Source organism: Meleagris gallopavo, chromosome 2 (assembly GCF_000146605.3).
Source record: "Meleagris gallopavo isolate NT-WF06-2002-E0010 breed Aviagen turkey brand Nicholas breeding stock chromosome 2, Turkey_5.1, whole genome shotgun sequence".
NCBI classification, from domain to species: domain Eukaryota; kingdom Metazoa; phylum Chordata; class Aves; order Galliformes; family Phasianidae; genus Meleagris; species Meleagris gallopavo.
The window spans coordinates 58,167,470-58,189,926 of NC_015012.2; the positions used below are offsets into that span (position 1 = coordinate 58,167,470).

The 22,457-nt window shown below is 35.8% G+C and overlaps 1 protein-coding gene across 1 annotated transcript in view; it reads left to right on the top strand.

Moving 5' to 3' along the window:
• Window positions 1–21,941, top strand: part of MED23 (mediator complex subunit 23) — a 23,954-nt gene extending 2,013 nt beyond the window's left edge. Inside the window, exons 2-20 of the mRNA XM_031552218.1 lie at window positions 2,589–2,911; window positions 4,583–4,726; window positions 5,942–6,087; window positions 6,661–6,906; window positions 7,106–7,248; window positions 7,571–7,745; window positions 9,225–9,388; window positions 10,637–10,761; window positions 11,223–11,428; window positions 11,872–12,052; window positions 13,004–13,174; window positions 14,409–14,625; window positions 15,433–15,669; window positions 17,093–17,258; window positions 18,098–18,170; window positions 19,264–19,478; window positions 20,338–20,458; window positions 20,560–20,691; window positions 21,391–21,941. Of these exons, the coding sequence (XP_031408078.1) occupies window positions 2,589–2,911; window positions 4,583–4,726; window positions 5,942–6,087; window positions 6,661–6,906; window positions 7,106–7,248; window positions 7,571–7,745; window positions 9,225–9,388; window positions 10,637–10,761; window positions 11,223–11,428; window positions 11,872–12,052; window positions 13,004–13,174; window positions 14,409–14,625; window positions 15,433–15,669; window positions 17,093–17,258; window positions 18,098–18,170; window positions 19,264–19,478; window positions 20,338–20,458; window positions 20,560–20,691; window positions 21,391–21,564 (3,359 nt within the window). The 3' untranslated portion in view covers window positions 21,565–21,941. The remainder of the gene's footprint in view (window positions 1–2,588; window positions 2,912–4,582; window positions 4,727–5,941; window positions 6,088–6,660; window positions 6,907–7,105; window positions 7,249–7,570; window positions 7,746–9,224; window positions 9,389–10,636; window positions 10,762–11,222; window positions 11,429–11,871; window positions 12,053–13,003; window positions 13,175–14,408; window positions 14,626–15,432; window positions 15,670–17,092; window positions 17,259–18,097; window positions 18,171–19,263; window positions 19,479–20,337; window positions 20,459–20,559; window positions 20,692–21,390) is intronic.
• Window positions 21,942–22,457: the final 516 nt, after the last annotated feature.

The window sequence follows — 22,457 nt, forward strand, 5'->3', positions numbered from 1 at the left end:
AAAAAAAAAAGGCAATTGAAGATTTGGTGTACTTCAGAAAGGTACCAGTAGTATGTTGGAGGGCTGGTCTCAAGAAGTTTTAATATCAAATTGTCACAGTAGAACTTTTTTCCCCTGTATTTCTTTATGGTTTAGTAGTGTTTTCAGTGCTGTTATGTATTTGTCAGTCATTTAAAGATTATTTCCAGAGCAAAATGGAGAATGTGTTTATGTAACAAAATTGCAATATTTTCTTTTTTGAAAAAAGAAAAACCAAAGTGGTTTTTGAATGTTGTATTTTTTCCACATATATGAAGTACATCCGTATACAAAATTAGTCTCTTTTTAGATCCTGAAAATTATTTTTGAGGAAAGTCAGCCCTCAGAGGTCTCAATGCATATTGAGATGCAATATTTCAGTTACGAGTGCTTAATAAAACAAGACCCAATCCTGCTTACACACTTGCAAGTGCAGTATTTTGAGTAATCCAAAAACTATAGGTACAAATTTGTGCTGAATATCTTCACTGAAAATATACAAAAAATGCCAGAAAACTAGTTAAACAAGATGGAATGTGAAACTCTGCTATGTTTTTCATAGGCTACTGTAAAACAATGAAATGATGAATTTCAGAATAAAAGGGTGAACTTAATTATTTCTTCCCACTCATAAACTTTTTCCCAGTCTTAGAATTCTTAAGAATAGTAAAAATTCCTACTGGAAATTCTGGCTTTCTTTTTAACAGTAATATTTTCCTATTGTATTCTTTGAATAACTTGATCCTAATTTAATATAGCCTAACATGATTAGGCCTGTGGACATTAACCCAGTGCTTAGCAAACTATTAAATTTCAAGCCCTGTACGTAGTAGTTTTGCATGCCGGATTATAAACTAGTCTGTAGTCTTGTCTGTTGCACCCTGCTCTGCTTCATAAGTAGTTGCTCTGGGGGAGTGGGGATGATGGGATAACGGAAAAAAAACAAAAGAAAAACAAACAAAAACAACAACAAAAAAAACCAAAACAATGAAATGGAATTATTCTCATTTGGAGTCTTAATATTGCTCTTGGTAAACCTGTGGTGTGGTTGATCTGTGATAATGGCATTGTGTACTGGAAGAGAAGGTGAAACAGTAACTGATGCTTTCTATTGTAGTTAGAGGTTTGTGTTAAGCATGCTTCAAGAAAACACAGCTAGAATTGTAGCTTCCTGCAGTTTGGGGCTGGTGAAGAGCATGCAACAGGGGATGCTGTTCACTATATTTTGTCAGTTTTTCCAATTTTTGCATATTATGTTTTATTAAGAAGAATCTCTTCGGTTTTATGGCAAAAGATTACCATTGATGAATGTTAGAACAAGCATCCCCTTTCAGCATCTCTCTTTCCTTTTGTTATTTCTTACTTTATTAATTAAAAGATTTTTAGGCTGCCTGGCTAGAAAGTCAAAGAATTCATCTAAGGCATCCCTAAAATATTTTGAGTATTTGGATAATCTTTTTAAACTGTTTTTACGTATGCCTTATGGCCTCTAGTAAGGCAAACTGCATTTTCATGATTAGTGTTTGAGCAGCTCAGTTCCTTTTCTTTTGTATCGTTTAAAGTAGTAATGTTTTCTTTAAGGCTGCATTATGTTACAGGTGTTAGATGTAAAAATTTTGAGAATGGGAAGAAAAATGGAACCATTCCTGAAGAGATCATAATGAAACAAACAGAAGTTACATCATTCCCATCGTGCTAGCACTGTGAATTTAACTGGAATAAGTTACATTCCACGCTGCTTTTTGTCCTTAGTAATAATACTGTTAACATACAGGCTAATAAAAGGTTGTTGTCCTTGACATTGAAGTTGATGGTCTTCATATAGAAGACTTATAGTCTGAGTTTCAGACTATTGGTGGTGATCCTGGCATATATACATCTGTAATAACATATGGATCTGAATATATATAATGTTTCTTACTTGATTATTGCTGAAGATCTTTGGAGAAGGTGTGTTATTTAAAATGATGTATGCATATTGCACAGCTCTCTGTGGAGATAATAGCAATCAAAATCCAACATGTAAAGAGTTCAGTGATGTGGTACATATTGAGCATAGAACAGTAATTACACAGAATGTACCACTTAGCTTAATTTTCAAGTTCTTTTGATTCTGTATTGCACCAGCTGAGTGTCTGTAGGACTTCTATTTCTAGGAGTGTTAATTCTGCTCCTAGTTGTAGGTGAGCTCAAAATGAGAGTGAGAAAGAGAAGAAACAGGCATTATGTGCCTGTACTGTGTATTGGGATGCTTCTTCTGGTTTTGGCAGTATTGTTGATCTCCACTTTGAAATTTCTTCAAAGAAGAGGGGGAAAACAAGGGAAAGCAACAAGCAGCAGTGTATTAAAATAACAAATTATGTTTTCTGTGAGTGTAAGATCAAAAAATAAATATTCAGCATAAACTTACTGAAAGTACAGACAAGAAATACCAGATATTTTTTTGCATACTGATGATCTGTCTCTTGGAACCGAGTACAGAATAATGCAGTGCGTGATAAAATGTAAAAAAAGCATCGTGACCTGTAACGTAGTGCAGCTTTAACGCAGTGGCTTATCCTTAACTTAAGTTCAGACTTCATTTCATGCTTCCCAGCCTTCTGTCAAAATACTGTACTGTTATTGCAACTGTGCGAGTTCTGCAGTTAATGGCAAGGCTTTTGGAATACTGTATCTGATCTCTGCCTTACAGCACAAGCAGCGCTGCCCTGTGCTGGAGGACCAGTTGGTGGATCTTGTGGTGTATGCCATGGAACGGTCTGAGACTGAAGAGAAGTTTGACGATGGTGGAACCAGTCAGCTTCTGTGGCAGCATCTCTCCAGCCAGCTCATTTTCTTTGTGCTCTTTCAGTTTGCAAGCTTTCCGCATATGGTCCTGTCACTCCATCAAAAGGTAAATTGTTTGTATCGATCCCTGCTGGTAAGAGAGATAGTAAAAATATTAAATTTAAAAAATAAACGTGCTCACTATCCTATTACTTCTTTCAAGAAGTACCTTATGTGTAACATTTTTCTTTCATGTTGTGCTCTGTAGAAGTGACTCGAATTCTCGAGTTACATTGTGTTATACTGGATATATGGAAAATGATTTTTACTGTAAGAGTACTGCGCTGGAACAAGCTACTGAGAGAGGTGGTGCAGACCTCTTTCCTGGAGACATTCAAGGTCAAGCTGGACAGAGGTCTGAGCAACTTGATCTAGCTATAGGTCCCTTGTTCACAGAAGAGCTTGACTAGATGACTTTTAAAGAACCCTTCCAAGTCAAATGACTCTGTGATTAGTTTGGTTCTATTTTAGTTTATTCGGTTACAGGCTATTGTATTATATTTGGGTTCAAAATAGGTTAGTTGCTAGAACTGGGAGGTAAACTGGCTTAAGTCAGAAGAAGACCCAAAGCTGTGCTGCTACATCCAATATCAAGCTACAGATGAGCAAGCACCTGTGCAATGCGTGAGCTAAAGAAACATGCCTTGGAGGTGGATGCAAGAGTCTGTCTTGTTTTTCTAACTGATCAAAGATCATTTGTCCTATTACAGTGGCAATAGCATTATAATCTGAAGTTATTGCTACTTCCTCATAGTAATACTGTTAGAAGTGATGCACTTTCAAGTATTTACCCTTTCCTTTTTGAATTCTGAAGGTGATGGTATCATTCTTCCTTAAGAAAGGGTAGGAAAAGTTACAGTGTATCAGCAATATCCTGAGTTCTCTTCTGGAAGAGTTGTGGTGCTGATGGTATGAAAAAGATGTTCTTTCTACTTGCTGTAGAATTAACTTGTAGCTATGTGGATAAAATTTCTAACATGCTGTGTATCTTTGCACAGTTACATGAACATCCAAATGTACTATATATAGTGTATATCCACTTATTGGATAGTTAGCCTATTTTGGTAGCCCTAAAATCAGGTTGCTTTCCTATAATGGCTGTTAATGAGCCTTTGGTGAAGTAAACCAATGTTATTGAAGCAATAGGTGCTATGCCACAAAATTACACAAATTAAGTTAAAAATAAAACAAGCTAGATTAGAAGTTGTGTACTCATTGAAGAATTGCTGTTACAGATAAACTAAAAATAAGACTACATACATGAAAATCAGGCATGTTTAGAAGAGTCCAGATGAAGCAAACTCAAGTTGTTTGGGTTCTGAGACTTTTTAAAATGGAGTTAGTGGGTTTTATACTATGTGCTGCTATCTCTTGCAATACTGCCTTTGGCTGCAGGGCTGCTGTGTGACATTTTAAGTTGCATAGTTGAGTTGCTTTTTTTTTGTTTATTTTTGATTTTTGGCTTTTGTTTTTCAAAATGGTGTCTCTGAAGAGCTAAATACACTTTAAATCTTTCTGTTAATTGCTATGGCCCACACAGTGTTTTTGTGTTGTGACTACTTGCCCTTTCGCCGTCTTTCTGAAAGTCTGCCATGTATTTTTGCTTACATTGTGCTATAAAATGCCAAATAACCTCTGAAAACTGGAGCCATTTTAGCTTCCTCTTTTATTGGTATCTTTGCAGTGTTTTTTTTTTTCCTGGCTGCAGCATTTGTCTGTTATTGAGTGTTTTTGACAGTTGGCAGGCCGTGGCCTCATTAAAGGAAGAGACCATCTGATGTGGGTGCTACTGCAATTCATCTCTGGCAGCATCCAGAAGAACGCGCTGGCTGACTTCCTCCCCGTTATGAAGCTTTTTGACCTCCTTTATCCTGAGAAAGAAGTAAGTCTTCTCTTTGGTTATTATTCAGCATGACACCTTTGTACATAGATATTACTATTTGTACAGTCAACAAATGTAAGTTGGAAGAGTAGCACAGCAAGGATGATACTTTACAGGCGTTATAGTTGGGAAGATTATCGTGGTGAAAAAGAGACCGTCAAGGAAGAAATGCTCACCTGTATCTGAGGATCTAGGCTTGCAGTGGAAAACTCCAAAAAGGAGGGATCTCCAGAAAGAAATCCTTTCCCAGTAGAAGTCAGCCCTTAAATGGGGTCTGGGAGCGGTGGAGCCTGGCTCCCACCTGTGCTCCCACTCTGGCCCATTCCTTGCCTCAGGTGGTCAATCTGTGGTTCAGGCCGTGACTCAACAGTTTCCATGCACCTTTGTTCTTCAGTTGGTGTTGCATCAATGTGCTGCTTAGTTGGAGATACATATAATTAAGTGAAAGATTTCCAATACTTCCCAGCTGTGTTTTTTCAATAACCACATATGTCCAGTGTTGTGTTTTTTTTTTTTAACTACAAAACAACAATGAACACAACCAAAATCTTAAGTCATGTCGTCCCTAAGTTTTGTTTGACAAAGGTTTTGAGAAGGTGTTTGTTAGAGCCCTGAGAATATACTATTAAGGAATAGTATACAGATTCATTGTTACATCTGTGAATACATTATCAGATACTTTTAGGTGCAAGTAAAATGAACAAGACACTGTAAATTTGTTTAGTATTGATGACTGCGTAAAATTCTTTCTGTAATCTTGCATCCGATCCTAGTTGTGCTTGGTACATTTCTCTAGAATGAATGGTCTTGAGGTAGGGGAAAGTTTAGAGAAAGTTATTAAACCTCCACCACAACAATTCTGTCAGCAAGATATCCTCATTGTTTGCTTTTACAGTGTCTTCTATTTTGGGTCAGGAGATAAGTTAACAAAAATGTGTGATGTACCAAACTGATAAGGCTGAGTGTACTATTTTTTCCTTCTAGGGAAGTTTTTTGACTGGCAGAAATTCTGTAGTACAATTTGTTGCGTGATCTCACAGATGTTTCATTACCACAAACTGGGAGAAGAGTGACTGGATTGATTACTTTAACTGTCGTGATGGGCTTTGAGTTATACTTTCTTCAAGTTTTCGTGGAATTTGTGGATACTGGCCTCATTGGTTTTCTCTATATTAATACATGCAGCATCATCATTTTGATTGTTTCCTTCCTCAGTGTATTCCTGTACCTGATATTAACAAACCCCAGTCCACTCATGCTTTTGCGATGACCTGTATTTGGATTCACCTGAATCGGAAGGCGCATAGCGACAACTCCAAGTTACAGATTCCCATTCCTCATTCTCTTAAGCATCACCATGAGTGAGTTATGTTGTTTTTTGTTGTTACACTTTGGTATGTTTGTAGACATAATGGAATAAGACTCTTCAAGTCTATGTTCTGAAAGTATTGTGTGCTGAGATATTGTGTAAGGGTTACTAAAAAATTGAAACAGCACTAAGATCTTGAAGTAAAAATACTACTAAAAATAAAAAAGTGAAATGCTGTTATTATACCTTAAAGGAAATTACATTACATCTAAAAGGGGTAACTCTTAAATTCTGATGGAGATTCAGAAAGAAAATTGATTACTTTGTTTTATTATGCTGTGATTTGGAAAGTGTAGTACACTAAATTTTTTTCTGAAAAAGACATTTTTGAGATTTTCCTTCAGAAGTATTTCTTTAACAGAAGAAAATGCAGCTCGATCAGATTTTTCTAAACAGTTATTTGAGCTGTGGCAGATCTAGTTATTTGATGCTGTGCAGTTGATAAATATTTTTTCCCATTATTTTAAAATTGATTTTTTAACTGGAGTTATTGTGGTTTTGATCATTGAATCATACATGTACTCGTTTCTTTCTACTAAATGTTAATCTGTTTTTGGTACTTCAGGTTTTTGCAACAGAGTTTAAGAAACAAAAGTTTACAGATGAACGACTACAAGATTGCCTTGTTGTGCAATGCTTATTCAACCAATTCAGAGTGTTTTACTTTGCCAATGGGTGTACTGGTAGAGACTATTTATGGAAATGGCAACATGAGGATATCTCTTCCAGGGACTAATTGCATGGCATCAGGGTCTATAACCCCGTTGCCAATGAACCTCTTGGACTCGCTCACAGTTCATGCTAAAATGAGGTAAAGTATAGTTAGCTTTTTTTGTTAAAAAAAAACAAAACAAAACAAAAAAAAGAGCAAATTCTTATGTAATTAATTTTCAGGATGGAAATACTCATGTTCTTGAAAATGCTATGTATAGATCTCTTGCTTTGTATCATAAACATTGTAACTTGTATCTGTTTGTTTTTTGACTGAAAAATATTTTCTCTTTCCTCAGTCTGATTCATAGCATAGCTACAAGGGTAATTAAGCTGGCTCATGCAAAATCTAGTGTGGCCTTGGCTCCTGCTCTTGTGGAAACCTACAGTCGCTTGTTGGTTTATATGGAAATAGAGTCCTTGGGCATCAAAGGCTTTATCAGTAAGAAAAAAAGCTCTGTCCCCTCAACCCTTCCCTTCTCCTTTAGTTCAGTAGCACATACAAGTTGTTCTGTATTTAAAAAAATAAAATTAAATTAAAAAAAATCTTAAGCAAAGGTTCTAAATTGGACAGAAATGATACTCAGTTTAACTCCTTAAAATAATACAGATGTCAGCTGTACATGTTCAGTCAGAAGATTGAGCTCCATCCATGTACAATATCATAAAACACTGCTTGCATGTGCTCTTTGTAATTAATACCTTATAGCTACATTTTGAAGCTAGATCTCTTGGAAAACTTATTTTATGAACTTTTTCATAAGGTCAGCTCCTGCCAACTGTGTTCAAATCTCACGCCTGGGGAATTCTGCACACTCTGCTAGAAATGTTTAGCTATCGTATGCATCATATCCAGCCTCACTACCGAGTCCAGTTGCTCAGCCATCTTCATTCCTTGGCTGCTGTGCCACAGAGAAATCAGAATCAGCTTCATCTGTGGTGAGTGGTGGTTACCATGTTTAGTTGTTATCACGGATTTTTTTTTCTTCACTGTACGTTGAAAGTTGTTTAAGAACTATACTATGTTTGAAACAGGATGCAAGTACCTCTCACTCTTAGTTCTGTGACTGTGGTGTTTTGTGGAATTTCAGCAGACTGTTTTGGAGCTACAGTTAGACGCTAGTAGGAGTAGTCTGCAGTTGCTTGCAGCAGTCTATCTCAGACAGGAGATCAGCAGCATCGTGTCAAGAGATGTCAGAAAATCATTGAGCTTCTTCCACTGGAGGAAAGGAGCAATGCCTGCTACTTGTAGTCACAATGACTAGTTTTTGTGCTAGTGGGATTCTGCTTGTTTATTCCTACAGATGATGTATAAACCCATTACAAGAATTAAGCTGATTCCAATTCATTTGGTAGTAATGTTAATTTTCAGTCAGATCAGAGAAATAACTTTACTCATTTTACTCATCTTAGATCTATAAAGGAGTCAGTATGAAGCTGTGGGGACTCTGTGTGAATTTATGTGGGGAAAAAAAATTTTCTATGTCTTACATCAGTGTAAGTCACACTTTAAAAGAATAGCTAATCTGCATACAAGAAAGATGGAAGGACTAGTTCAAATTCTAACGTCGATGTGCAGTTAATTCTAGGGAAGAATACTGGTCTTTGCTGTTCTTTTTTTTTTTTTGAAAGGTTAAGCTGCAGACTGATACTCAGTTTGTATCTAGAATCTGGGTTTCTTCTGTGTCTAGAATCTGGGTTTTCTTTTTTTTTTTTTAAATTTTACTAGATGATATTTAAAGATCCTTCCAAGCTAATCTATTCTATGGTTTTTAAACTGGAAATCTTGTTCCTTTTATTCACTGAGTACTGTTTTGTCTTTTTACTTTATGAAAGACAAGATTGTTATGTGAATCAGACAACTTAGGTGCACATAACATATTGCTAGTTTGGGGTAAACTAATAGATGGCTTTGGCATTTTAGAGACATGAGACTGTAAAAATCTCTTAAATTACTTCAAACTGCCTCATGTGAAAAGCACTTGCAGTCAGTATGCAGTAAAGTAAAGTGCTTTTCATCAAAAGCAATACTTCATTTCTTTACTAAGGGTGATTTAGTGCTTTCCATTTCAAGGTGGTATCTTTGCAATTTCTGTACCTTGTTCATGGTTGGGTTTTTTTTGTTCTGTTCTAGCATGCATATGTTAATCTGCATATCTTTGTTTAGATGAAGGTGCTCAAACGATAACAGAGGGGAGCTCTAAACTGGGGAAACTCCAATCTGGTTTCCAAGTGCTCTGCACCTGAAATTTTCACTGAATCAACTTTTGAGGGCTCTATTTAAAAGAAAGTTAAGAACACCACTTGCGAAACAAATGGTTCTGTATTATGTGAAGTAGAAACTAAAAGAGTATTTTTGGAATCTTAGAAGCAGTTGTATAAGTGTTATTTACTAATTGGACTGTTTCTTTCTTTCAGTGTTGAGAGTACTGCTTTAAGGCTAATTACAGCTTTGGGCAGCTCAGAAGTCCAACCGCAGTTTACGCGATTCCTCAGTGATCCCAAATCAGTTCTGTCAGCAGAATCAGAGGAACTCAACAGGGCTTTAATCTTAACTCTAGCAAGGGCAACACATGTGACAGGTAACAGTGGTGTGCTGAGATGATGTTTAAGATTGAAGTCAGACCACTTCTCTAAAATACCATTTAACATAAAATCCTAGAAATGGCCCAGTCAAAATATATATCCCACAATTTTCTTGTTTTGAAAAATGTATAATTTGTGCTTATTTTTAGGGAAAAAGCCATCAAAAGTCAGATGTTGTATAAAAATCAACTCTTAAATACAGATCTAGTGTTATCACCTTGTTCTCTTTATCCTGCTTTCAATTTCATTATTAAAGGTTTGGATTGATTACTGATACTTGACATTTAAAAGTCAAAATGCATCGTTGAGAGCAAGTATGTTGCTCATGCAGAAACCAACAGCTCATTTGCTTACCTTTTAAGAAGTAGTAGCATGTGTTTTGGATTTGGGGAGGGAAGAGGGAGAGGTTTTTATTGTGGATTTTAATGTGTTAGGAATGTATAGTAACAGTGGGTAGTTCTTGTTAGCTTGGTGAGGGGTATTTTATCTTGCTCCTTTGTGGAAAAATACACTTTTAGTGTAAAGACTTCATGGAGAATGAGAACAATTGATTTTAGAAAAACTGATGGAGGAAATCTTTAAATAAAGGGCTTCTCTGCGTTTAATTTTTATGCCTTTGATCAATATGTAATTTTAAACAAATACTGGAGGCTAAAAGGGAGTGAGTTTTGTTTGAATCCTACAGCTTAATCTTGCCCCATCCCTGGATGCATTCAAGGCCAGGCTGGATGTGGCTCTGGGCAGCCTGGTCTAGTGGTTGGTGACCCTGCACATAGGCAGGGGGATTGAAACTAAATGATCATTGTGGTCCTTTTCAACCCAGGCCATTCTGTCATTCTGTGAATTGAGAAAACTGCTGAGCTGTTTTTTAAAGCAATGCAAAAGTAGCATCCAGCAATTCCACTGTCATTGATTTCCTCAGGATTTTTTAAAATTTTGATTAATCAGCAGTAGCATGTTCTGCTGCTGTTAAAGAAAATTAAATATAAAATCTTACAATGGTGCTTGCTTTATTTCTAGCTCAAAACCTAAAAATAGTTCCATTTATTGTTGATAGTGTAAAATATGTTATTCTATGGAATAAATAAGATTCTATAGGAAGGGATGAGAGAAGTTGGTCAAAAAGTGAGCCCTTGTATACGGCAGAGCCTTAAAACATGTTGCTAGAGAACAGAACAAATAACCATAAGCAACATTAGGATTATTTTTACATGAAATTCTGATGTTGTCAATCCATTTCTTAGATTTTTTTACAGGCTCTGATTCAATTCAAGGAACTTGGTGCAAGGATATACTGCAGACTATCATGAGTTTTACTCCACATAACTGGGCATCCCATACACTAAGCTGTTTTCCAGCTCCACTGCAGGTAATAGTTACGCTAATAATTTTATATCTGGAAATACACAGAACTTAATCTCTAAACAAGTTATTTTGCTTTTTACTAGTTGGTGAGATTCTTTTTCTGTCTGTGCTATGTTAAATCACTAGAAAAACGTGTCTGTAACTCTGATGTATCTTCAGACATGAATTGGCTTTTCCTGAAGTATTCTAAGGTCAAGTTTGGCAAGTTGATACTACTAGTTAAGGTAAATCAAGTCTTTAAAAATACACAAATAATGATTGAAGAAGCCTCTAATCTTGTGGCAGTTTGTCACATATTATTGACAAAACAGTCAGCATGGTGTCAGGGTGAGGAATCAATCCTGTCTAGTGGATTTTCATTGTACAAGGAAGTATGAACTTAGAATGTGCAAAGTCAGGCTGAAGTTGACCTTTCATACTTTTATTTTAGGCTCTTGGTCACACTACATCCTACTTTTCTTTCAGGTATTCTTCAAACAGAATAACGTACCTCAGGAAAGCCGTTTTAACCTGAAGAAGAATGTGGAAGAAGAATATCGAAAGTGGAAGTCTATGACCAATGAAAATGAAATAATCACACGCTTTTCGGTGCAAGGTTCACCCCCACTTTTCCTTTGTCTGCTATGGAAGATGCTGCTAGAGACAGATCACATTAATCAAATCGGTTACAGGTGAGGATACAAAAGGTGCAATTCCAGTGTTTGTGCAGCAGCATTTTTCCGTTATGAGGGCATAGTCCCTGTGCTTTGGAGCTCAGTTTGCACATACTTTTTAAAATTTGGAACATGGGAAACAAAGGAGTGGAGCCAGGTAGCGGTGTAGCATCTAAGATTGATTGTACCTCCTGACTGATGAGTTTTTTGTTTTGTACATAGTGCTCCAGTGGTAGCAGTATTTTAATGCTAATTTTGCATTTAAGTACACAGTACAGAAAAATAAAATTGCATTCTCTTCATTTAATAAGGTGAGGAGTAAACATTTGTGTCAAACTCATTCATTCTTAGAAAATATATCAGATAAAAATGTTTTAAAAAGTGTGGCATTTGTTGATTTGCTTTCAAATGTTCTTGTAAGAGAGACTAGCTTTGTTGTTTTTTTTTTTCTTCTGTGATAGAGTATTAGAAAGAATTGGGGCCAGAGCTCTTGTGGCACACGTCAGGACATTTGCAGATTTCTTGGTGTATGAATTCTCTACCTCTGCAGGAGGTCAGCAGCTCAATAAATGTATTGAGATTCTCAATGATATGGTGTGGAAATACAACATTGTAACACTGGACAGGTTGATACTTTGTTTGGTAAGTATAGTCTTAAAAGAAAGGATCTGAGAGGTTGTTTTGCTTAGAGTTTGGTCCTTGCTATCTATGCTACTTTTGTGAGAGCAATTTTTTTAGAAGTGTATCAGTTAAAAATACTGACTATTTGATAAGTAAAATAGTAGATTAGTTCTGTAAGTAATGTAAAAGTCAGTCTTATAGTTACCTGAATCTATAGGGTAAACCTTTTGTGCTTGTTTAAAGGCAACAGTTGAATTAGTATTATTGAACTTTATTTTTTGTGCTCTGGATCTTTGATACCAGAGCTGTGCAATTACTTCTGCATTTGGAAAAGACAGGAGTGAAGTATGCCATTGTTTGGAAACAAATGGAATGCCCTGTACCTGTTAGTTATTTTCGCTTGGAATTCAGCCTGATTCATCAGAAAAAATAGAGGAAAAATGGTGTTCTGTCTTTTCAGGTTATCTTGTAAATTAAAGAAAAGCAGAACTTAGCCGGAGGGAAATAAATTTTCTTTCAGTAATTATAATTGTACTAAGATGAGATTTTTAAATTATAAAGCTATTTGAGTTTTACTGGGGACTTCCAGCCACTCTATCATGTTCTCACTTGAGCTTGAAGTTTGAAGCAGTCTTAGCCGATTAATGATAATGAAGCTGTTTTCAAGAAGAGAATGGAGAGACAAAAGAGAAACAGAATTCTTGGGTAATATACTTTCACCAGGAATTTTTTTGAGATTTTCTCTCTGCAGAATAGAAAATGTGATGATTACTTTTCTCCAGTGATGATGGAGCCTACTTGTGTTCTGTCTTCACTTCAAAAACACAGTTGAGAGACTATATTTTCAGTGTGAATTTGTGTGCAGATCTATGTAATGTTCAGCTATACTGGCTTGCTAATGTCTAGTGGTTCTTAAGCAGACAGCAGCATCAACTCTATAATTCCATGTTTTCTGATTCTTTTTGTTTGAAGGCTATGCGTAGTCATGAAGGAAACGAAGCTCAAGTCTGTTACTTCATTATTCAATTACTCTTACTCAAGCCTAATGATTTCAGAAACAGAGTGAGTGATTTTGTGAAGGAAAATTCTCCAGAGCATTGGCTGCAGAATGACTGGCATACTAAGCATATGAGTTATCACAAGGTATCAAAGCTAATAAAACCATTGTATTTTGATACTTCCTTTAGAGTTCAGATCAGCTTTTTTTTCTTGAAAATTACAAGACAGTTCTGTAGATTCTTAGAGCTACTTAAGTGGTAATTTGTTTGGGCTAATATAAAAATGCAATGCTATGTTTATGTAATTGTGTTCAAATTATAATGCAGTAATATCCAAGGAGGGAAGCATCTGAAGGGCTTATTAGAAACCCTTGTTCATCTAAATCCAATCTTTTAAAACTTTGTTTTTACTGAGATTCATTTAGGATAGAGTTCTTGTGCACCAGGGAAAAGGTATATTTCCTTCTGCTCTTTTATGACTAATACAACAGTTAAATCTACATTTTTCTCCTAATTATTAAAGTCTTCCATCTCCTATGTGACAAAAATAAAATTTCCAGACACGTCAGGGAAGCGAATTGCTGAAATTTTAATGTTTTTGTAAACATACTGGCTTCTGCTGGCTAAAAAGTGATGTGTGGTGAAGTGTTCTGTCAAAGGATACATAAATGCTGGATGAAAATAGGTACAATTAAGCTCCCATGCAACTAAGCAGATACAGTTCTGATCCAGGAGCTTTTTGGTCCCCATTTGATTCTGCACTGGCAATGCAATGTCTTAACTTTCTAAAAGTGAATAAGTAGTTGAAGACCAAATTATATTAATCTGGGAAGTGCTCAGACATAGCTTTAAAGTTACTAGACTCAGTCTGGCATGTGGAAATTTCAGTCACAGGTAAATGCCATGCACATGCTTCAGCTGTGCTCATCTGGTATTTGAGTACATTCCAGTTCTTTCCCAGGGAGTAATTACATCTATATTATTTCTAGTGCTCTGATTTAGTACATAATGCAGAAGCTTTCAGTGGTGTTAATTTCCTTTACATTTCCTCTTATAACACTTGACAAGGGACATATAGCAACTAGTTGCTTTTAGCTTTGCCTCAGTTTACGTATTGTTCCCTTATGCCCCTTTGAGCGATGGAGAAACTTCTGGGTTTGTTTTTTTTCTGAATATGTATCTTCTGGTCATAACCACTGCGTGATTTCACTCGAAAGATCATTTTTCTCCAATAGGCTTTGCATTGCTAACCTCTTATTGGAGTTATGAATGATAATGAAGGTTATGAAGTGTCTTTTAAAGCAATGTGGGTGCTGAATATTTAATACAGTGCTTTTAAAGAAAGGTCTTTCAAGCTTGTTTGGTTTCTTTCCCTCCAGAAATATCCTGAAAAGTTGTATTTTGAAGGCTTGGCAGAGCAAGTCAATCCCCCAGTTCAGATCCAGCCCCAGTATCTTCCAATTTATTTTGGAAATGTATGCCTGCGATTTTTGCCAGTGTTTGACATTGTAATCCATAGATTTCTGGAACTGCTTCCAGTGTCTAAGTCACTAGAAACTTTACTGGATCATCTGGGAGGTTTATACAAATTTCATGGTAAGTTACCTGTGAATGTAGGCTCTTATTTTTGCTGTGGTGATGCTCTTGTCCTTCATCTCCTTCATTCATAATGATCTGCTAACACAATTATGTTTAATCCATTAATATTCTATTAATTGTGTGTGTGCACTTCCACAAAGAAGTACAATATGTGATTAGTGTATTTCAGCCTACAAACAGTGCTCTTAATCAGGTAGCTTTTGTAAGGCTATGCTTGTTTCACATCTTCCCCTTTCACCCCTCGTAGTAGTGAATACTTGGAGTTGTGTCTTAACAGTCTTTCAGATACTAAGACTCAGACAACAGAAAACAGTTCTTCCACCTAAGATTGTTTAAGACAAAATCATTTATCCTGTTGGGTTTTTTTAACACTTTATTTTTATTACACTTCTACAATATATATGTATTTTTATAGATGACAGATGACATTGTAATGTTATGGCCAGACATCTTAGGATGTTCTTTGTTTACTATGACTTCATGCGTAGAGTCTTACTATTTAATAGCTTTTAAATGTAGAGATGGTTTAGAGGATTTACTTATGGAAGGATTACTAATAGTTCATGTGATGATATTGACTTTGCCTGATTTCTCCTGTCACCAGACTTCCAAGCATAAATGCAAGACAAAAGAAAGTCAATGCTGTATGACACAAAGAACGTGAATCTGTTCCATACATGCTTTTTTAAGTATACACAATTTAGTCTTGTCCAGCTCTTGGTTCGCATTTCATTCTTGCCATTGGAAGTGTAATAATGATGCTAAGAGAGATTTCTGTTCACTTTCTTGTTTTCTTCTTGGCAGACCGTCCGGTGACTTACTTGTACAACACTCTTCACTATTATGAGAGACATCTGAGAGAGCGCACAAACCTCAAGAGGAAGCTTGTTCATGCCATCATTGGCTCTCTCAAAGATAATCGCCCACTGGGCTGGTGTCTAAGTGACACTTATCTCAAATGTGCTATGAATGCCAGAGAAGATAATCCGTGGGTTCCTGATGACACTTACTATTGCAAACTCATTGGAAGACTAGTAGACAATATCCTTCTTAGTGTGCGCTAAGCTGTACCAATGTCTTCTAGCTTTGTTTTATCAAAATGTTCAGTTTCATTTATTAGCCTATTTTGAGTTTGTGAAGAATGTCAAAGCAGTAAACCAATTAAGCAGATACAAAACTGACAGGAGATTATTTAAAAATCCCATAATGATAAAGGATAACTGACCTCTCTTTAAACAGTACAGAGCTATTCCTTCCAATTACAGAAATTGTTTAGAAGATGAGATCAAAGTTGTAATGTCTCTTTATTTCTTTATTATTTTATGTGACTGTGCTTTCCTAGCAAAAACATCTTGAAACATATCGTGAAAATGAAGTACAGTACAGCTTTGCAAACATTTCACTACTTAATCCATTGTTTCAAGATAAAAATGCTGATATTTGTGCGTTCTGAAATGAATCTTAATTGCCACGCAAAATAAGTTCGACATAAAACATGATGAAAATAAATTTAGAACATAAGATTACTTTTCTCTAGTGCCATTACCAGTATTATGAAGGGAAAAAAAAATTGTGTATAGCTAACAGCATATAGGTGAGGGTCAAAATACATTATGTTAACAACTACTGAGTGTGTTTTTAGGACACAATAATACCTTTAACACCAACCTTAATATTCTTAATTGTTGCTTTTTATTTTTTACATTTGTGACTACAGCTGACTTAAAATACTGTGTTGAACCTATGCACCTCTATGTTCTAGAGTGTAGCACCAGAGGAGTCTCTCTGGATGCCTTCTCTCTTAGGATTAGCTTTATGGGATTTGGCCAATTTTCTACATTTTATATTTTCGCTCATCTTCCCACATGGCCTTTTCCTAACGTGTCATTTGGAATGTGTATTAGGTCTATATAAAGAAAATTAAAATTATATAAATATCTGCTCTTATGCAAATGTCAGCAGTGTTAGATATTTTCAATATGTAGCTGTAATGAACTATTATTCCTTGTGAAAGTATTTTCAGAGACTGAGCAGGTGCTCGCTTTGCATAAACCATCGCTGTAGAATTCTAGGGGGTCTTTTACTGAAGCAAATTAAAGGTTTCAGACTGCAGAACAGAAAATTCTTGTTAATTTCATCTTGTCTAGGAAAGACGTGCTGAATGAGATGGTTGATGTTTTATCTTCCACCACTTCATTGGGGAAATTTATCCTCTGCATGACCTTCTGTGTATGAGTCTACACGTGTGCGTTATACACATGTGTATTTATAACTGTATTTATGCAGTGCTTCAAGTGGCTTATATTCATGCTCATGTCCATATGTCTGATTTTTTAGCTGTGTCTATTTCTTAGCGATTTCTTTCAGTTCAGTTTTGTCTTTGTGACGTATACATACAGTGTTAAGCAACGTGTTGTGTACACTAGTCCTTGTTGGGGAGCTTTTTTTCCTTAATCACTGTCACCTATGGCAGGCAAATCACCTGGTCCATTTCCAAATTGTGACTGGAGATTCAATGAGTTTCCCAACCCAGCTGCCCACGCTCTTCATGTTACCTGTGTTGAGCTCATGGCACTGGCAGTTCCAGGAACAGATGTGGGCAATGCACTACTGAACGTTGTGCTGAAGAGGTACGTTGGCTCTCTGAAAATGTTTTTTACAGTTTATAATATATAATTGAAGATTGCTGAGGTAGTTTGCAGTATTTGTTCTCTTAAGGTTTTGTAACTTTTAAATTAACTAAAACTTTCACTATTTGCATTTAAGTGGTTTTTGGAGAATTTTTCATTGGGTTCAATGGGACAAGGCTGGAAAAAGTCTTGTCCTTCAGCTGGAGTGAAAGGAGAAGTTCCATCAGTTAATATACAGAGAAGGAGGCAGAAACCATTTGTAGGACTCTGAATCCTGTGTGTTAAATTAGAGATACTTTGAAACAGAACAGAGTTGCAAGGCCAGTGTGCTCTCAGAATGCCTTAAATTTGATCCGTAGTTCTATTCATTGATTCCTTGCTGAACTGAAGTGAAAAGAAGGACCTGGTATTCTTGCAGAGATGACTCAAATGTCATCTTTGATCAGTAGGGACAAACTGAAATGATTTTGTTTCAGCTTTATTCAGCTTAGTAATATATTATTGTTAGCTTTGTGGCATGTGGAGGGAACAAGTAAATAAAGGGACAAGCAGCTGTTATGCACTTGAGCTTGTTTGGTAGCAGTCATAGTGTGATTACACCCTTTGAGAAAAACATGCTTCTAAAACAAAATCATGTAGGACTAAAATTTTTCAAGCAATGTCATAGTGGTACTTATGCTGACTGTTGTGTCTCCTGAAAGCTACATGTGTTTGTATAGTTCTGTAAACTTCTTGAGAAATATTCTTTGTATAAATAAACTTTCTTGCAGGCACATGGAAAGCACAAATTACACTTGTGGATTTCAGAGCTCAGGTTTTCTTTTTTTTTCTATCTGTAGTCAGCCCCTGGTGCCAAGAGAGAATATCACAGCTTGGATGAATGCTATTGGACTAATTATCACAGCCTTACCAGTGAGTCAGTATGTTATATTTTAAAATAAAATATCTTCTTCCACAAAAACATTATTGACTTTCTAGACTACATTTCAAAACTTTTTTCAGTTTGCAGTGTAAAGGCAACATGTACAGATTCCTCATAGGGCCATTCTGAAGACTACTTGCATGCTAGAAAAACATCTTTTTCTACTTCTGCAGCATGGAAGAAGTGATGAAGCTTTCTGCTTTTCTGTTTTGTTTTCAGGCTAGGATGAAAATGAGTTAATTGCTCCTATTAAAAATGTTAGATTCCACGTGTAATATTATTTATGAGCTGGAACTACAAAGTCAAAATTTTCTATAAGGCTTCTGATGCAAATCTAATTGTCTTAACACTTACACATCCTTTATCTGTATGTCTTTATATCATTCTCTCAACTTCTAGAGAAATATTCTTAAACTATATAAATGTACCTAAGGCTATAAAAGCAAGTGCATGCAGTATTAGTGATCATGTTTTGGTAGACGTTTTGAATGTAATGACCAGGAAAGTCTGAATAACTTTAATTTTCTTTTCCTTCTTACTTGTTGCTTATGTGTACAACAGTTGTCCTTATGACTTTCGTCTTTCAAAGTGGTTTCTTTCTTTGGAAAAAAAAAAACAACAAAAAAAAACAGCATGGATTTTGTCCTCATTATTTTTGATCCACTGATTTCTCTGGACCGTTTTCCTTGAACCTTTGTTTATATTCTCTGGCATTTGTACCTTTCTTTTTTTCATGTTGGATTTTCAGTCTGTTTGTGCCTGTACTCAGAAAATTTTTGTTCTCTTTCCACCAAGGCTTTTAACATCTGCTCTGTTCCTTTTGATGTCTTTTACAATAGCTTTCTAAATAATTAAATTAATGAAATATGTTGTGATAACGTCATGTCCTTGAATGTACCATATCTATGGACATGGATGTATTTGTTTTGTATTATGCATCTTAATTTTCAGGTTCGTCAAACAGGTATATAAACTACCATCTAGTTGAAAACATCTTAGAAATATGATGATGTTTCCCATCCTTTCTCTGCTGTCATTTTGAATGTTCTTCTCAGAAGGAATTCAGACTCTTTGTTTTTCCAGGAGCCATACTGGATTGTTCTCCATGATCACATTGTGAATGTTATCAATAGTCCCAGCTTGACTTCAGAGACAGAGTGGGTTGGTTACCCTTTCCAGCTGTTTGACTTCACAGCATGTCATCAGTCTTACTCTGAGATGAGTTGTAGCTACACTCTGGCTTTGGCACATGCTGTTTGGCATCATTCTAGCATTGGACAGCTTTCTCTCATTCCCAAGTATGTGTAATGATATTTGATGATTTGTCTTCAATTTTATATGTATGTTGTATATAGCAAAACTGTACCTGTAGTATTTTTACCAGCAAATATGTAGGGAGTTGCACCAAAATCCACTCAGTAGATCACAAATCCTTTTCCAGCTCCCTTTTTCCCCTCAATATGGCTCTTATTGTCTGTGAGTTTCAGAGCTCTCATCTAGAGACTGTCTTTCATGACTGCCTTTTAAAAAATTTTTATTAGTTTTGTTTTTGTTCATTTAAACTTTTCCTAAAAGTGCTGATTATAGTATAATTATAAGGTGTCAGTTATGATCATTGTGTCTTTAATTCTGGAAAGTACCCTGTAGCTGCTCAGTGAGATGCTTTGCTGGCTGAAAGACATAGCAGTGGCCCACTTAGTCATTAAGGCAAGTGAAAAGTACCACTGCATTTAAAAAAGTACTGATTTGACTTTCCACAGTGCTGTGTTAATGGTAAGACTAACAGCTATCATTTGCTAATACCAAGTTTTAACATACTGGGCAAAAGTGAAGGTGGTATGATGAATTCCTGTCAATTAGTCATGACAGTTGATCTAAAGGTAATGTTAAAACTTCAGAGGACAGTTTTTCCACTGTACATAGCATTCTACTAAGCTTTGGTGGGATTGCTTTTCTCCTTGAGATTTTTTGTTTTAGTTAATAATGCCTAGAAATGTTCTAGAGCTTCACTGAAACAGCTAATATTTTCAAAATGTCATAGTAATTTCTAAAACGAAGGCTCAGATCCATCAGAGGTAATCTGATGCTTTAGCTGAATTTTGGGAAGAGAAGGAAATAAGTCTGGTTGAAGTGATAAGTACCTTTGAAATATTACAGGTTCCTCACAGAAGTGTTGATACCCATAGTGAAAACAGAGTTCCAGTTGCTTTATGTTTACCACCTCGTTGGTCCTTTTCTACAGCGGTTCCAGCAGGAGAGGACACGCTGCATGATAGAGGTAAAGCGTAGCTCTTGGATCACTTTATACAACGTCTATTATTTTTGAATTGCAATTATGTTAAAAAGTAGAGTCTGACCCTTTTGTGTCTTTGGAGACAGATTGGAGTGGCATTTTATGAAATGCTCCTGAATGCTGATCAATACAGCTCACATCTGAACTACATGGATCCCATATGTGATTTCCTGTATCATATGAAATACATGTTCACAGGTGACAGTGTGAAAGACCAAGTAAGTAAATCAGTTATCTTCCCTTATAGAAAATTAATCTTTTCAGGAATGATTTTCATCTGTAGCAGTAAAACAAAAAGCTTAATTTTGGTCTAGTCTCTCTGTATGCAAACTGGGGAGTTGGTACACTTCTATGCAGTTACAATCCTTAGCTGCAGTAGACCTAATATCTCAGATCTCTGGGTTATTTTGTGTAGTGTGAAGCTTAAGATGCAGCTTGAAGGTTCTCAAAGTACTATTATTAAAGGAGCCCTAGGGCGAAGCTGTATAAAATTTTGAATATTTGACAATGTATTTCAAGCCATATCTTTCAAGTTTTTCCTTAGTTTCTGTTTCACTTAATGTAGCTTGTCTTGTGAGAAAAGCAAGAATGTGTCCAAAGTTGGTTAAAAAAAATAATAATAATCACCTAGTTAAAAAATTCATCCTGTTATAAAATTACAAACATAAATTGTGTTAATCATTTTGCAGAGCTTTGTTATAGTACTGTTAGACCAAAGCAGGGGGCAGGGGTAAGGGTTATTATCACAAGAAGTCCATAACTTTACATGACAAGTAGAAAGTTAGCATAAATACTGTGATCTTTTTTTTCAACGTGCATCTTTAATGGTTATATTGCTGGTAATGTGTCCAGATACTCTCAATTTACCAAATGCGTTTCTGTCTTAATTTATTATTTATTATTGTTCTATTTTACAGGTTGAGAAAATAATTTGTAACTTAAGACCAGCTTTGAAACTTCGGTTACGTTTCATTACGCACATCAGCAAAATGGAGCCAGCAGGTGTTTCACAGCAACCTCTCAGTAATGGGTCACCAGCACAACAACCTAGCCAAGTGCCTGTTAATGTTGCTCTGCCAGTAACACAGTGAAATAAATGAGTGTTAGACTGGCCTTCATGTGAAGTCAGCCTTCAAGGTGAAGCATCATTTGAACTGAAATCTGGTATGCTGTATAAAAGGAAAGAGATCTACAGACAGATCTGTGCTTCATTTTCTTTTGCACAGTGAAGCTAATTGTATGCATGCCAATCTTCTTGACTATTTATATCAGACACTAAATGAGGTATATGTTGCCTTTCTTTGAAAGCACTGATTAAAGTTTCACTGCAAGCAAGTACACGGACTTCTGAAGAGTTTACAGCATTCCTGCTCCCTACCTTGATTTAAGTCATCTGGATTTTTCCTTCCTTCTGTTTCTGTGAAAATGAAAGGACTCTCAATGTGTATATATAGTCTGGTTTAAAAAGGAAGAAAAAAAACTTAGCATTTGACTTCTGCATATTAGGAATTTGTATTCTTTTTGTCCAACAGAAGAATTTTTTATCATCATTTGGGCAGGTAAATTTAAACTGTTATGTGGGAAATCTCCTAGACAAAGAGATTGCATCAATTGTATTGCATTAGAACATCTTTCTGGAGATTGAGAATGAGCTTTTGAAAATAACTGTAAATTTCATATGTACAGTTTACATTCAAGACGTGAGTGGTGGCTTTGATCTAGCATCAATTACTAGACTGGTGTAGATTCTCCAGAAGCTGTCTCTACTGTATTTACTGGAAGTGTGCGTGCTCAGTTAAAGCTATGCTGTTTGACATTTTACCTTTCCATTTGGGAAATGCTGTAATTTTTATCAGGTCACCTAAATTTTCTTGATACCCTATATTTTAGATTTGTATATTCTACTTTCTTTATCTGTGTACTGTGGTCAGCAGGTTTTGGTAATAGAGTTGAAATACTAAACGTTTTGTAAATATTCATCTTG